General features: G+C 42.6%; 1 protein-coding gene across 1 annotated transcript in view; it reads right to left on the bottom strand.

Annotated features, from left to right (window-relative positions):
• LOC143804730 (acetyl-CoA acetyltransferase, cytosolic-like) overlaps positions 1–12,897 on the bottom strand; it is a 35,663-nt gene extending 22,766 nt beyond the window's left edge. Inside the window, exons 1-4 of the mRNA XM_077283120.1 lie at positions 12,717–12,897; positions 10,334–10,451; positions 9,928–10,071; positions 9,613–9,735 (exon numbers count right to left, since the gene is read on the bottom strand). Of these exons, the coding sequence (XP_077139235.1) occupies positions 9,613–9,735; positions 9,928–10,071; positions 10,334–10,451; positions 12,717–12,821 (490 nt within the window). The 5' untranslated portion in view covers positions 12,822–12,897. The remainder of the gene's footprint in view (positions 1–9,612; positions 9,736–9,927; positions 10,072–10,333; positions 10,452–12,716) is intronic.
• Positions 12,898–16,525: the final 3,628 nt, after the last annotated feature.

Raw genomic sequence — 16,525 nt, 5'->3', positions numbered from 1 at the left:
AAAAACAATTGTCATTTGGATTGTGAATGCAGAATTAAAAACCTGAGAATTTCAAAGAAGCGTCACATTAAAATCAGCTGTATTTGAACATTTCACCGTCACTCAAGATAGAAAACATTATGTCTGTCGGTGTATGACAAATGATCCAGACGAAAACAAATGCTGTGAAGCCAAGATCAGTGCATATCCAGGAAAGATAAAAATGCTCCTACCAGAGCTTCTAATCTAAAGAGACATTTACAGCGCTTTCATCCAGAAGTACTGAAAGCAATGGATGAGAGACTGCATCCAAACCAATGAACCAGTGCCCAGCTCTTCCAGCCAAACAAAGGAGCAGAGAACTTTGCAGCCATCAGTTGCAAGATATTTTGTCAGTGACAAAGTTACTGTGACAATGACAGTAGATACATTTAAAAAACAGATCATAGAGCTTGTTGTAAAGGATAGTGTGCCTATTTCATTATTTTCACGACCAGCTTTTATGTGTCTTTATTGGGAAATGGCCCGCAAGCTTGGTGTTTCTCTGGAGAGAGAGAGTATTAGAAAATTTGTTTAAAAGCTTCTTCGATTACTAAAGGAAGAACTTAAAACTCTCAAGGGACGCTTTCTGCTTCTTAAAGGGAACCTGTCACCTGAATTTGGCGGGACCGGTTTTGGGTCATATGGGCGGGGTTTTCGGGTGTTTGATTCACCTTTCCTTACCCGCTGGCTGTATGTTGGCCGCAATATTGGATTGAAGTTCATTCTCTGTCCTCCGGAGTACACGTCTGCGCAAGGCAATATTGGAAGGCAGAGAATGAACTTCAATCCAATATTATGGCCAGCATGCAGCCAGCGGGTAAGGAAAGGGTGAATCAAACACCCGAAAACCCCGCCCATATGACCCAAAACCGGTCCCGCCAAATTCAGGTGACAGGTTCCCTTTAAAATGGATGCCTGCACACGTCACAGAACTATTTTGCCATCAATGTCCGATTTGTGACAAAAGTGAAATTGTTACAAAGACATTGGCAGTAAAAGACACCAAAGCTAATCACACCAGTGAGTTTCTCCAGGTCTTGGTGGAAAAGGTTCTGCAAGACTATGAACTTAAAAAAGAGCAAGTTCTTTCTGTCATAACTGACAATGCTTCAAATATGATAAGTACTATTAACCCCTTACTGACCTCGGACGGGATAGTACGTCCGAGGTCAGCTCCCCTGCTTTGATGCAGGGCTCCGCGGTGAGCTCGCATCAAAGCCGGGACATGTCAGCCGTTTTGAACAGCTGACATGTGCCCGCAATAGCGGCGGGTGAAATCGCGATTCACCCGCCGCTATTAACTAGTTAAATGCCGCTGTCAAACGCAGACAGCGGCATTTAACTACCGCATCCGGCCGGGCGGATATGAGCGCATCGCCGACCCCCGTCACATGATCGGAGGTCGGCGATGCTTCTCCATTGTAACCATAGAGGTCCTTGAGACCTCTATAGTTACTGATCCCCGGCAGCTGTGAGCGCCACCCTGTGGTCGGCGCTCACAGCACACCTGATTTTCTGCTACATAGCAGCGAACAGCAGATCGCTGCTATGTAGCAGAGGCGATCGTGCTGTGCGTGCTTCTAGCCTCTCATGGAGGCTATTGAAGCATGGCAAAAGTAAAAAAAAATAAAAAAAAATGTGAAAAAAATAAAAAAAATATAAAAGTTTAAATCACCCCCCTTTCGCCCCAATCAAAATAAATCAATTAAAAAAATCAAACCTACACATATTTGGTATCGCCACGTTCAGAATCGCCCGATCTATCAATAAAAAAAAAGCATTAACCTGATAGCTAAACAGCGTAATGAGAAAAAAAAATCGAAACGCCAAAATTACATTTTTTTAGTCGCCGCGACATTGCATTAAAATGCAATAACGGGCGATCAAAAGAACGTATCTGCACCGAATTGGAACCATTAAAAACGCCAGCTCGGCACGCAAAAAATAAGCCCTCAACCGTCCCCAGATCATGAAAATGGAGACGCTACAAGTATTGGAAATTGGCGCAATTTTTTTTTTTTTTTTTTTTATAGCAAAGTTTGGAATTTTTTTTCACCACTTAGGTAAAAAATAACCTAGGCATGTTAGGTGTCTATGAACTCGTAGTGACCTGGAGAATCATAATGGCAGGTCAGTTTTAGCATTTAGTGAACCTAGCAAAAAAGCCAAGCAAAAAACAAGTGTGGGATTGCACTTTTTTTGCAATTTCACCGCACTTGGAATTTTTTTCCCGTTTTCTAGTACACGACATGGTAAAACCAATGATGTCGTTCAAAAGTACAACTCGTCATGCAAAAAATAAGCCCTCACATAACCAAATTGACGAAAAAATAAAAAAGTTATGGCTTTTTATGGAAGGAGGGGAGTGAAAAACGAACGCGGAAAAACTAAAAATCCCAAGGTCATGAAGGGGTTAAGCAAATGAATGAGAGTAATGATGGTGACCAGCAGCTAGAAGAACAATCTGGGTCCACAGACACAGAAATGTTTGAAATAGAGGAACACAGTATTGTAACTGAGGAGCAAACTGAAGTTGCTTCAGATGAACAGCAACATGATAGATTAGATGATCTTGTTGAAACTGTCAATACGTTGTTTCATTCATCACATGCGCTGTGTTGTGCATACGCTACAGCTGGCTATCATAGACAGTCTGCAAAAAGGACATGCTGCTGCACTGATTGGCAAGGTGAGAAAATTGGCTACTGTTACCAGAACCCCTAAAGTTGACTCAATTTTGAAGAGACGTGCTGGAAAAGGGGCAATTATTGATCAAGCCACACGAGGGGGCAGTACTTACTTAATGATTCAGTGCTTGGTTGAACTGAAAAGCTTTCTTGTAGACATGGCTAACCCTCAACTGACGCTAAATGAAAGTCAGTGGAATCAGGTGACTGAGCTGGAAAAATTGCTAGAGCACCCATTTACAGTGACTAAAAAATTACAAGCAGAGGGTTAATTGCAAGTGGCATTGCTACATCAATGAAACGGAGAGAGGAGCTACTATTACAAAATAACATTCTTTTGGCAGCTGTTTATGTAGACCCAATGCATCGGATTCTTCTAGATGATCAACAGCTAACTAAAGGAAAAGAAGCTCTGTTTGAAATAGCAGTAAGGATGAAAGGGTTGCAGAACAGTCAGGAGGAACAAGAAGAATTTGGTCGTCCTGCCACATCTTCACCCTCATCAACTGATGAAGAATTTAATTTAGAAAAATATTTGGATCACAAGGACCGTGCAAAGCGTTCCTGCATAGAAGAAGAGTCATCCCCATCAAAGAACACAGCCAGTACATTTCAGCAGATTTTCTCATGTGCACTAAAAGAAATTTGAGAAATTTGACCGTTCATCAAAAAGAACAGTGCAACAAGCGATTCCTCTGTATCCTGACATTGTCAGAGATGTTGCCCGAGTGGTTACTGCTTTGCCACCAACCCAAGTTAGTGTAGAGAGGTTGTTCTCTGCTCTCAAAATAATTAGATCAGATTTGAGGGCATCCATGAAGGAGGATCTGACAGAGGCAATACTTTTTCTGAGGACAAATTTATAGATTTCTTCTTATTAACTGCATAACAGTGTTTATTGCATATTTACTTACAAGAGTTTAGAAAAGTTTATAAAAGTTATTTGCTATATTCTAATTGTATTCTAATAAATATAGTTTTTGCTCTAAGTGGTCTGATTACTTATATGATGGTGAGAAACTAAATAAGCACGATGTTAATATTTTACAACAGTAAATTTATTGTTACGAATTGGCCATTTATGAAGGAATCAGAGTCAGAACCTGATAAAATCCAGGAGTCAGAGTCGCAGTCGCAACTGTGGCTTACCGACTCCACAGCCCTGCTTTGGAGGGCCGCAAAGCCCTCCATGTGCTCGCCAGAGGTAGCCTGACTGCCATTAGGTACAGAGATGAGATCCTCAGACCCCTTGTGAGACCATATGCTGGTGTGTTTGGCCCTGGGTCCCTCCTAATGCAGGACAATGCCAGACCTCATGTGGCTGGAGTGTGTCAGCAGTTCCTGCAAGATGAAGGCATTGAAGCTATGGACTGGCCCTCCCGTTCCCAAGACCTGAATCCGATTGAACACATCTGGGACTTGTCTCGCACCATCCACCAACGTCACCACAGACTGCCCAGGAGTTGGTGGACGCTTTAGTCCAGGTCTGGGAGGAGATCCCTCAGGAGATCATCTGAAGCCTCATCAGCATGCCCAGGTATTGTAGGGGGGGTCATACAGGCACGTGGAGGCCACACACACTACTGAGCATCATTTCCTTGTCTTGAGGCATTTGCACTGAAGGTGGATCAGCCTGTAACTTCATTTTCCACTTTGAGTTTGAGCATCATTCCAACTCCAGACCTCCGTGGGATATTAGTTGTGATTTACGTTGATCATTTTTAGGTTTTATTGTTCTCACATTCTACTATGTAATGAATAAAGATTTACAACTGGAATATTTCATTCAGCGATATCTAGGATGTGAAATTTTAGTGTTCCCTTTATTTTTGTGAGAGAGATAGAGAGATATACACATACTTTTCTTGAACCCCGACTCCCCTCTTTCCATTCTCTTTAGCTCCTGCATCCTTTTAGAAGCCCCTGTGAACTCTTAATACTTGACATGCTGTTGTGTTACCCAGGTATTCCCCATGTTGATTCTCCTTCGCATTCTTGTTTTAAATGGGACTATCGAATGCCTCGGTTGAGGATAACTGGTTAGTCTATATTCTTGACACCTTGTTCTTTTGTCTACTACAGTATCACTCCACATATGTCGTGCATTACTAGGTGCTGTTCGTGTATGTCTATTTTTGTCTAGGTGATCATGTACGGTATCTCAGTAGTTGCACTAGTAACTGGCTGTCTTGGACTGTGAAGGATCTCTGTACTCCCCGTAAGAGGTCAATGTTGTTTTCTTGGATCAGGTGATAAGAAAATTTGTCTCCAAGAAACAAATCTTACTATTGAACATTCAGGATATCTGACTAAACCTTGGACCCAGTAGATCTGTTACTCATTTGCTTTCTTTTAGAGAGGCATCTCGCTCTTAATTCTTTTCGATTAGACCCTTTACAAACTTGACGAGACACCGAGGGACACTTTATATTTGTCCATGAGTAAATTAATACAAGTCCTTCAGGATTTGAGGTATATATAATCCTCCACATGTGGGAACCTGTGCGCTCCAAGGAGCAATTTGTTTTGCTCAACAATACCACTCCTCATATGTTTTCTGCATGGGAGGTTTTAATCAGACTTTGCACCCAACGATTGGCAGATTATATTCAGTCTTACCGGATGATACCCCCTTCCCACTATAGCCAATTATAGCGAGTGTGGGCTAGGTGGACCTCTGTAGACATCTCCATCCTATGTTAAGAAAAATTATTTGATATTCTTTAAGTAGACATCCCTTATCAAGAATTGATAGAGATTATATATTTGGGTCCCCTAATTTATGTCTCCTTTGTTTCACATGGTCCCCATAGGATTTCTGATCATAGCCCAGTTATCCTGCTACAATTTGGTTATCTGTCTATAAAGCCACACTGAACAGTTCACCCCTTTTGACTTTTGAATGGTAATGATAGAATTCCGTATCAGCTCAGCTTCTACCTTGAAGTTAAAGGGACTGTCACCTCAAAATTGGCAGGATATTTAAATGACTTTTTACCTGTCCGATGGGCGGTGTTTCATCTTCATTTCTCCACCCCGTCCGTCCCTGTTGTCAGCAATATGTTAGTGAATTAGAGTAAGTGTGCTTCATAGTTGGCGCGTGCGCAATGCAATCTTCGTTCGTGCACGCGCAGTATGCTTTGCCAAACTGTGGGCAAAGCCAAAAAGCATTATTGTGAATGCGCCCGCGCACTATGTCCTGGAAGTATTTCGCTGTGTTGAGGGACATAGTGCACGGGCGCATGCGCAGTTATGCTTTTTGGCTTTGCCCGCAGTTGTGCAAAGCATACTGCGCGACCGAATATTGCATTGCGCATGCGCCACCTATGGAGGACAAGTACTCTAATTCACTAACATATCGCGGACAACAGGGACGGACAGGGTGGAGAAATGGAGATGAAACGCCGCCCATCGGACAATCGGACAGGTGAAACGTCATTTAAATATCCTGCCAATTTGAGGTGACAGAGTCCCTTTAAGGATACTGATCTACCGTAAATCCTTCACTTTGCTGGGATACGATTAAAGCGTACATAACAGGATTCCTGAGATCCTGTATCGTTTATTAAGCGAGCAACAGTGCAAGAGGAGGCATCATTAGAGTCTTGGGTCAAGGAGGCTGAGCAGCAATATATGGTATTGAGGACGTCTGTGACCCTAATAGGCTGAGTGCTCAGGTTATATAGTCATGAACTGAATATTAGCTACAAAAAGTAAGAAACTTTTCTGTGCTAAAAACATTTTTTACAGGGTAAGCAGAATTGTCATCTCTTGACACAGAATAACTAACTTAGGGCCCCTTCACACTGTGCAATCAAAGTCTGAACGAGCGTTCGATTTGTGACGTTTATCCGTCCTCGTTCCGAGGTTGCAAAGTGTGACATGGCGTTACGATTTGCGACGCAGCCCAGCATCGTACGATGTGAAAGAAAGAGCAGAACTTTCTTTCGTCGTAAATGTCCCGCTGTGGCGGTCGAAATCGTAGTATGTGACGGCGGTCATACCAGCTCGTAATGCGACTACGTGGGTTGGGCTTCCGCATACCTGTCTCCTGATTGGGCGTGACGTTTTAGCACGCCCATGCTGGTAATACGTCACGCTCGGAGTCGTAGGACTATGGCGGTGTGAAGGGTAGCGTACGATTGCGACGCGTGACGTTCACATCGCAACTACGTCAGAAAAAGCGTTAACATCGTAGAGTGTGACCGCTGGCTGCGAGCTCGTACTGCGATGTCAAATATGACGCAAATGCGTCGTAATCGTAGCAGAATCGACCAGTGTGAAGGTACCCTTAGTCCTTAAAATACAAGGCATAAACGGTATGATAATTATGGAAGCGGTAGTAATCACTTCCAGGTTTTAAGAACATTATTTTACCCTGTACAAATCTACTACTGACAACTTCATAGATAAGGTGCTGAGTACTTGCTATTACATTCATTGCATTATCCCAGCTCGATGCTACATTTACTACTGAGGAGTTGCACTTCTCCATCTCGGACATAGCATCAAACATATCATCTGGACCTGAAGGTCTTCCTATTAAAAATCATAAAAGATGAGATTTTATCCATGATTTTACTTGCCACACTGCACCATGAGTTCACGGCCCATTGACTCCTTTTATGATGCATCTAATATTGCACTTTTGAAGCCAGATAAGAATTAGACTGCGCCTCATATAGACCAATCTGCCTGGTTAATGCAGACTACAAAATATGGAGCAAAATCTTGGGCAATCCTCTACATTATCCATCTGGATCACATGGCCTTTATGCCTAGGAAGTCCACTACGACTAATATTAGACCAATATCGGCATTGGTTCAGCTAGGCATGGCTGATGATAGTTTGTGGACTTTGGCCTCACTAGATAAAAGGAAGGCCTTTGAATCACTGCAATGGCTCTACTTCATAGCCTGCTTAAAATCTTTTGGTTTTGACCCCAAATTTTCTACCCCGTCAGCTAATGTTTGTGTTAGCGATATTCCATCTGCCACTGTCCCATTAAATAGGGGGACCAGACAGGGGTGCCCACTATCACCTGACCTTTTTGCAATTGTTATTGAGGCGATGGCTATTCACCTCTGTAGTAACCCTTCTATATGGGGAGCTGAACTGGCCAGAAGAATAAATTTAGTTTTATCTATGAGAGATCCACATTATTCATTGCCCTATGCCATAGCAGTAATTGATAAATGTTCAGGTATATCCGCCGTGTTAATTGGGTAAGTCTGCCTTAATGTACCTATTCAATTCTCAGATAACTAGTCCCCCTGCCTTGAAGTTCGGGCAACGTGTACAATAATAATGTACTTTGTTCATTTGCAGAACACCTTTGGTCTCCCACGCTCATACAGGTTGAGCTACTTTAAGCTGAGACATGTCTTGATCGCATAGTTCAATAAAACCCACCATCTCTATCTTATTGGTATTCTTAGAGCCCAGGGCCTTAACCCCTTAGTGACCAAGCCAATCTTGACCTTCATGAACAAGTCAAATTTTACAATTCTGACCACTGTCACTGTGTGGTTATAATTCTGGAATGCTTCAATGGATCCCACTGAATCAGACTTTTTTGTGACATATTGTACTGCATCATAATGGTAATATTTCTTTGATATGACTTCTGTGTTCCCATCAGGGCATAAGTCCTAAATCCCCGGCAAAATGGGGTCCGGATGCATGCGCCTACAGGCCAAAAGATTAATGGTGATGACAGAGCGAACAGAGAAACACAACACAGTGTGAAAGCATCCTTTTTCTAAGTCAGAAAAACAATATTCTCCATTGGATGGCTGCCAGATGCCTCACTATTAGCAGTTGGAAGGCCCTGGTTAACAATACTAATAAGAGAAAGTTATCCTTCAGAAAAGGATATGCCCAGCAGAATTTCAAACGGTCTGGGGTCTTTGGGTCAAATTGTCTCCTAACTAGGGTTGAGCAACTTTTGCTTTTTTAGGATCGAGTTGGGTTTTGTGAAACCCGACCTTCTCGAAAGTCGGATCGCGTGAAATCGGCCGATTCTACTGTAAAGTCGGGTTCCGGACTGGAACACGAAACCCAATGCAAGTCAATGTGGATTATTTTTTACATTCTCTCTCCCTCTCTCCCCTCCGTGCAAAGCATATGTTGTGTTTGCGGAAATCACTGCAGCCCAAACGGTAATATGGCTCTATGACGCCGCAGAAACCAGGCCGGAACCTATGTCATCACGCTGCCCACACTCCTTAATTGGCTGAAAAAATGGCGGGGAAACGCGACTTTGGCGCCAAGATCGCCGACCACGTGGCCGATCCCACGCTGGAGTCGGGTCGGGTTTCACGAAACCCGACTTTGCCAAAAGTCGGCGACTTTTGAAAATGAACGATCCGTTTCGCTCAACCCTACTCCTAACCATTGACACTCACCCATCGCAGTAGTGACATTTCATTCTCGTCGTGTTTTTTTTTTCCCCCCCCCCTTCCTTCATCTCACCTTGAAGGATTGTAACTCTGATACCAGCACTATTTTGCTCAAGGCTTGGGTAGGATAATTGGTCCTGATGTATTATCTATCTGAAGAGTACTTTATATTTTTTTGCTCCCTGTATATGTTCTCCCAGGCTGCAGTAATTGGACTTCTATTTTTGCATATGTGACCACTTATTTGTTTTCAGGTTGCCCAAAAATCATAGTGACATTCATTTCTTATTAATATACAGTACATATGGCATGTTACCAAGAATTGTAACAATGGATGTGCTCAACCTCAGTTCTAGATGTGTGCCCAATGATTGTGTAAATATTACTTTTATTTGGCTACTTTTGCTTCAAACTTTCTATGCTGAAACACAAAATCACAGTATGCTCATGGAAATAGACCCCCATTTGTAAAACAAGTACTGGTATTGACAACAATACTAACCTGAGGCGTTAGCTGGGGTTACAGTACCAGTCCCATCCTTCAGAAAATAGGGTTTTAATTTTGTCATTCCCTCTAAACTGCTTCCATGTCGAGGAAACTCATCAGTTGTGACAATCACGGGGCCTGTAAAGAGAGAGGAGAGAATACAGATACATTTGTTATGCAGGACCTATACATTCTCAAAATATTAGAAATGGGAATACATTAATATTGCTATGGCCATGCAGTGCATGTTGGACAGTAGTACATGGAATCACATAGATATGTGACACTGTAGATCAGCGCTATCTCACTACCGATTCAGCTGCTTTTTACCTTTTCTTGAAGGAACTTCAACAGGTACAATCTCCTTGTCAAAATATCCCTCTTTCTGTGCAGTTTCAGTCCTTCTCTGTGATTGGACTGCCAGCAGATCCTGCTCGTCCCTGGTGATTTTCCACTGTTTGGCTACATTTTCAGCTAAAAACAAACAAAAAAACAAACATATCTAATAACTGTAAAAATTATTGACTATGAATAAGGCATCATTAAGACTGCGACAGAGATATATATAGATAGATAGATAGATAGATCTGCATTTTCAAAGAATATATCATCTGTTCAATGAAAACCAGCACTCACTTGACACAGAGGATATCTGTACAGAGTACACGAGCTCTCCATGAAAGACCAGACTGTTAGTTGGAAAATATGTCAACATTTTACAGTACAAAAATCTTACCAGTCACTCCCATATGATACTTGTAAAATGCATCATTAAGGCCATCACAAAGGATACTATCCTGTAAGGACACATCCCCGGCTTTCACACCTTCTCGCATGTGCACTATATGAGGGGCCTGAAAATAAAGTTAAATTGCTGAAATCACAGAAGTTATACAGAAAATGGCTTACTATGCACATGGAAAGTAACTGACATTTCTAGCAGACGCTGTTCCTGCCACAGACTGGTGAACCTTGATGTCATAATAACGGTATATTTCACCATGAGTGTAGTACTAGTGCATCTACATGCATGTACAGTATGTCATTAGAACTATTAAATTTCTTTTATAGCACCCTATATTTTCGGGTGTTATACATATGGTAAAGATGCAAATGCCATTTACAATACATAACATACATAAATGAATATGTACGTATATGAAATGTCAGTTACAATACAAAATTAAAGCACCGCTCTAGTGTTCTTTTTTATTGCTGCGCTGGAGTGGTGCTACTAATGTACGTTATGCTCACTGCCCCCAGCCTTATACCTGCTTCATCTTTTATCAGCACCGCTCCACTCTGTCTCCAGCAGTTTGAGACCTGCCAAGTCACCCCAGCGTTTGCTCGGAGATCCAGAAGTCATAAATCAATGTGAGTCTACGAGACACTCATTCTGGCACTCAGACTTGCATTGACAGCATGTGACTGTTAGGGTATGTGCCCACGTCAGGATTTCTTGCAGAAATTTCCTGAAGAAAACAAAATTTTCTGCAAGAAATCTGCATTTTTTTTTGGCGTTTTTTTCCCTTTTTTTAGCATTTTGCAAGCGAAATTAGCTTGCAGAATGCTAAAGTTTTCCAAGCAATCTGTAGCATTGCTTGGAAAACTGACTGACAGGTTGGTCACACTTGTCAAACATAGTGTTTGACAAGTGTGACCAACTTTTTACTATAGATGCTGCTTATGCAGCATCAATAGTAAAAAGATATCATGTTAAAAATAATAAAAAAAAAAAAAAAAATGGTAATACTCACCCTCTGCAGACACCCGATCTCCTCAGCGGGTCCGTTCCTATAGATAGTGTGTGCAGGACCTTCAATGACGTCACGGTCACGTGACCGCGGTCATATGACCGCGACGTCATCACAGCTCCTTCACACACACACACACACACACACACACACACACACACACACACACACACACACACACACACACACACACACACACCATCTATAGGAACGGAAGCGACAGCGTGCACCTGAGAGGCGGGAAGACTCTGGGGGCCATCGAAGGTGAGTATATGACTATTTTTTATTTTAATTTTTTTTTTACCAATTATATGGTGCCCAGTCCGTGGAGGAGAGTCTCCTCTCCTCCACCCTGGGTCCAACCGCACATGATCCGCTTACTTCCCGCATGGTGGGCACAGCCCCGTGCGGGAAGTAAGCAGATCAATGCATTCCTAGGTGTGCGGAATCCCCACAATTCCGCAAATTTAATGAACATGTTGCTTTTTTTTTTCGCGATGCGATTTTTTCGCGGAAAAAAATGCAACATTTGCACAAGAAATGCGGAATACACTGTAAATAATGGGAGGCATATGTAAGCGTTTTTTTCGCAAAAAAAAAACGCAAAAAATACTGAACGTGTGCACATGGCCTTACATCTGACTTCCAGTCAGTTAAAAGTTGGGTCACAGAATGGCGCCGCGGGACCGGAGCAGCGCTGATGACAGCGGCTGATAAGTATATGGATCACTCCCACTTGATATGTAAATACATGAGTGCAATCAGATATACAATTTTTGCTTTGCACTCGTCCAAATGTTAACCTATAGGCCAGCTCACATCTGAGATGGTTTCATGCCGATTCAGCATGTGAAAACAATTGCAGCATTCTGTGAGAACGAGAATCAGATTGCATGCACCTATACAAGTCTATGAGTGCGTGTGAAACAGCAGACTGCACTCTGATGTCACCCACGCACAGTGAGATTCCCGCATACGCCAACAAAATATAAAAAAAAAAACAAAAACTGGAATATTGCTTTAAATTAATGAATGACCGGGTGACATGAGTGAAAATATCAATCATGAGGAAAGCCTTTTTCCCCTATACCAATTTGGAAGTCAGTTGAAAAACAGATTTTGATGGCAGCTTGCAGTTGTAATATACTGGTCACTACTCCACAGACTCTGAATTCATGTAGGTCTGTTTGACCACATCAGGACTACACGGATGTCGATTCAAAAGTCATTTCATGCTCATACATCCATATTTGGACAAAAGCATAAAGCTGAAACATTACACCAACAAATGGTCAAAATATCCTTATACTTTTAAATATCTAGAATAATGTGAACATTTTCTCTGCACGCCATACATATTCTTACCTGACTCATATTCTCCATACCACCGGCCACCACTATACCAGATTCCCCAGTTATTATAGCTTGAGCTCCAAGGCTAACAGACTTTAAGCCAGACCCACAGATCATTTGGCAACTCCACGCTGGAATAGAGTAGGGAATTCCAGCACCCACACTGGCTTGACGAGTAGGGTTTTGTCCAGTACCTAAAATATATATGTATATATTATATATAAATATTCACACAGTTATGTGAAAAAAAGTGTTTACCACCTTCCGGATTTCTAGTCTTTTGCATGTTGGTCACAAGTAAATGTTTCAGATCAAACAAATGTAAATATTAGAGAAAGATAACACAAGTAAACACAAAATGTAGTTTTTCAATAAAGGTCTTTGTTATCAAGTGAAAACGAAATCCAAACCTACAGGGCCTTGTGTGAAAGAGTGATTGCCCCCTATGCCCTTAAAACATAAGTTAACTGTGGTTCATCACATCTTTGGGAAGAGTGGTTCAAATTCCCTAGCCATACGTGGGCCCGATTACTGCCACACTTGTTCTCAATCGAGAAATCACTTAAATAGGACCTGCCTGACAAAGTGAAGTAGCTGAAAAGATCCTCATAAGCTAGATATCATGCTGCGATCCAAAGAAATCCTGTATCAAATGAGAAACAAGGTAATTGAGGCTGAAAAATGTTATAAAACCATTTCTAAACCTTTGAGACTTCAGCAAACCATAATGAGAGCCATTATCCACAAATGTCAAAAACATGGAACAGTGGTGAGTGGAGGAGTGGGCAGCTGACCAAAACTACCTCAAGAGAGCAGCGATGGCTCATACAAGAGGTCACAAAAAAACCCATAACAACATCCAAAGCTCTGCAGACCACACTTGCCTCAGTTAAGGTCAGTGTTCAAGACTCCACCATAAGAAACTAGACTGGGCAAAAATGGCCTGCAAGGCAGAGTTGCAAGACTAAAACCACTGCTGAGCAGTAAGAACACAAAGGCTTGCCTCAGTTTTGCCTAAAAACATCTTGATGATCCTCAAGACTTTTGGGAAATTAATCTGTAGACTGATGAAACAAGTGCTGGACATTTTGGAAGGTCTATGTCCCATTAAAGCTGAAATAGAAGTAACAGCATTTCAAAAAAGGAATGATAATGGACAATGATCCAAAACACACGAGCAAATCCACCTCTGAATGGTTTAAGGAAAACAACATTAAGACGTGAGTGGCCTAATCAAAGTCCTGATCTTAAGTCGATGAAGATGCTATGGCATTACATTAAGGCCAGGTGATGCTGGAAACCCTCCAGTGTGGCTGAATTACTACAAATCTGCAAAGAGGAGTGGGCCAAAAATAGAATTAGACTTACCAGTAATTCGGTTTCTAGGAACCTTTCATGACAGCAGTATTGGAGGATGTCTCCCCGCCCTAATGGGGGACAGGAAACAAGAGGTTAAATACCCTTCCCTTCCTGCTACCACCAGTAGTTTTTTTGGGCACAGCATGTATAGTTACCACTCAAGTGCAGGAATCATCCAATAAAAATATCAGATAGGGAAGGAAATTGGTGCTGTCGTGGAAGGTTCCTAGAAAACGAATAACCGGTAAGACTAATTCTATTTTCTCCAGTCACCTTCCATGACAGCAGTATCGGAGTAATACCAACGACTAATTTATTAGGGAGGGACAACAGCCTGCAGAACTCGTCTGCCAAATGATAAGACCCAATTGAAAAATAGTCTGTAGTGCCTGGTGAATGTATGGACCGACGACCAGGTGTCGACTCTGCATATCTACTCGGAGGATGCGTTCCCTCTTTCTGCCCCTGATGTTGATACAGAACGAGTTAAGTGGGCTTTCAGTGATACAGGAGGTGAAAAATTCTGTGATGTATATGCTTGGCAGATGGCTTGCTCGATACAGTTAGCAATCGTTCTCTTAGCCTGCCTTTTTGCCCTTATTCCGTCCTAAGAACTGGATAAATAAGTTCTGGTCAATCCTCCAGCTTTCAGTTTGCTGCAGGTAAAAGAGTACCACCCTGCGAACATCCAGGGTGCGGAAGGCTTCCTCCTTTGCATTGGAGGGATTTGGACAGAATGAGGGTAGCACGACATCCTAACCTCTGGAAACAGTTTTAAGGGTCAGGTTTTTTTTATATCCAAAGATGAGAAAAGATCGAACGGATCCTGTGTTAAACTATTAAGAACCAGATTCTAGTCCCAAGGGGGAACTTCGCTATGAAGTCTAGGATGAATCCTAGCCGCAAAGGTCATGAAGCGTTTAATCCAGCAATGGGCAGCTGAATCCTGATCGAAAAGGAACCAAGAGCCGAGACCTGTACTTTTAGTGTACTAGGCGTGACTCCCAAGTCTAAACCCTAAAATTTGTGTAATATTAGGATGGAAAGGGTCAGGTGTGTTCGGGAAACACCAGGATGAAAACAGTTTCCAAACTTTAAAGGAACAATATGGTACCGCGCTAAAAATAATGGCCTAATATTAATTGTCCCTGGCCCTTGTGATAATATAATCCAATAAAGGCTGCTAGGTCATAACTTCCTAGAAATTCTCTTAAACGATGCTGATGTTAAAAACTGCTACTGTGCTTGCATAGATAGCGTTAAAATCAATTGTGAATAAAGTATACCGAGTCACTGACTGTGAATGCAAATAAGTGTTGCCATCGATTAGTATGGTGGTTATCCCAATTAACCGCAAATAGTGGCTGTGCCCTTAATGCTGCTATCAATATCACATAGGCTTATGAAGAAGTCATAGTAAACCTACTTGGTTACAGATAGATCCGGTTTAGGGTCCTGAAGACCTTATCCAAAGCGCAAGTGGTGCGCTACTGATTTCTCCCTCAAAAGGTGCATGTAGTGAGTGCACAGAGCCGTGCAGAGCCAGAGACACCCCGGCTAGCGGCGCCGCTGGATGCTAGGAAAGAAGAAGCGGGGAGGAGGGGCGGCCGCTAGCAGCATGTGACGTCACCAGGCTAAGGATCCTCGCTGGAGCCAAAAAACGTAACCAACGCGTTTCGAAGGATCGCGTCCTTCTTCCTCAGGGAACCCTGGTTACTGGTTTCCTACTCTTTTGGAGAGTTTGTATTACCCCATCTGAAAGGCGCCTGGCTTTTAGAATTTTGGCTTCAGTAACCAGGCTGCAAGGTTCAATCTGTAAACCCGGGTGTAATAGGGGACCTTGTTCAAGAAGATTGGCCTCCTGGGGCAGAGGAAGTTGACCTTTCTGAGCCATATCCACCAATGCGCCTTACCAGATTCTTGCTGGCCACATGGACACAATCAGAATCGTGGTGACTCGATCTGATCGGATTTTTTGTAGCATCCTTGCTAGCAATGGAATTGGTGGGAAGGCATATGCCAGGTTCAATTTCCAAGGATGTGAAAAGGCATCTATCCCCTGTGCACCGTTCTTGGGCCTGAGGGAGAAGTATGTTCTTGCCCTTCTGTTTGACCATTGGCGAACAGGTCCACCTCGGGACTCCCCCATTTTGATGCCAGGGACAAGACTACCTCCTGGATTAGGCACCATTGTCCCAGGTGAACATCCTTTCTGTTGAGAAAATCTGCTTGAGTATTGTCCAATCCCTTCAGATGTACTGCTGTTATGGACAACAGATGTTTTTCTGCCCCGAAAAAAAAATCCTTGCACAGGTCTATTTCAGGTTGGCGAATTTTGTGCCTCCCTGGTGCCGGAGATAGGCCACTGTGGTCATATCGTCTGAAAAGACATGTACATGGTATCCTTGGATGAGGAGAGATGCAGCTTTTAGCGCCTCCTCTACCGCTTTCAGCTCTCTCAT

This window comes from Ranitomeya variabilis, chromosome 2 (assembly GCF_051348905.1).
Source record: "Ranitomeya variabilis isolate aRanVar5 chromosome 2, aRanVar5.hap1, whole genome shotgun sequence".
Classification (NCBI taxonomy): Eukaryota; Metazoa; Chordata; class Amphibia; order Anura; family Dendrobatidae; genus Ranitomeya; species Ranitomeya variabilis.
The sequence above is the reverse complement of the archived record's forward strand: the minus strand, read 5'-3'. Positions and strand labels throughout refer to the sequence as shown.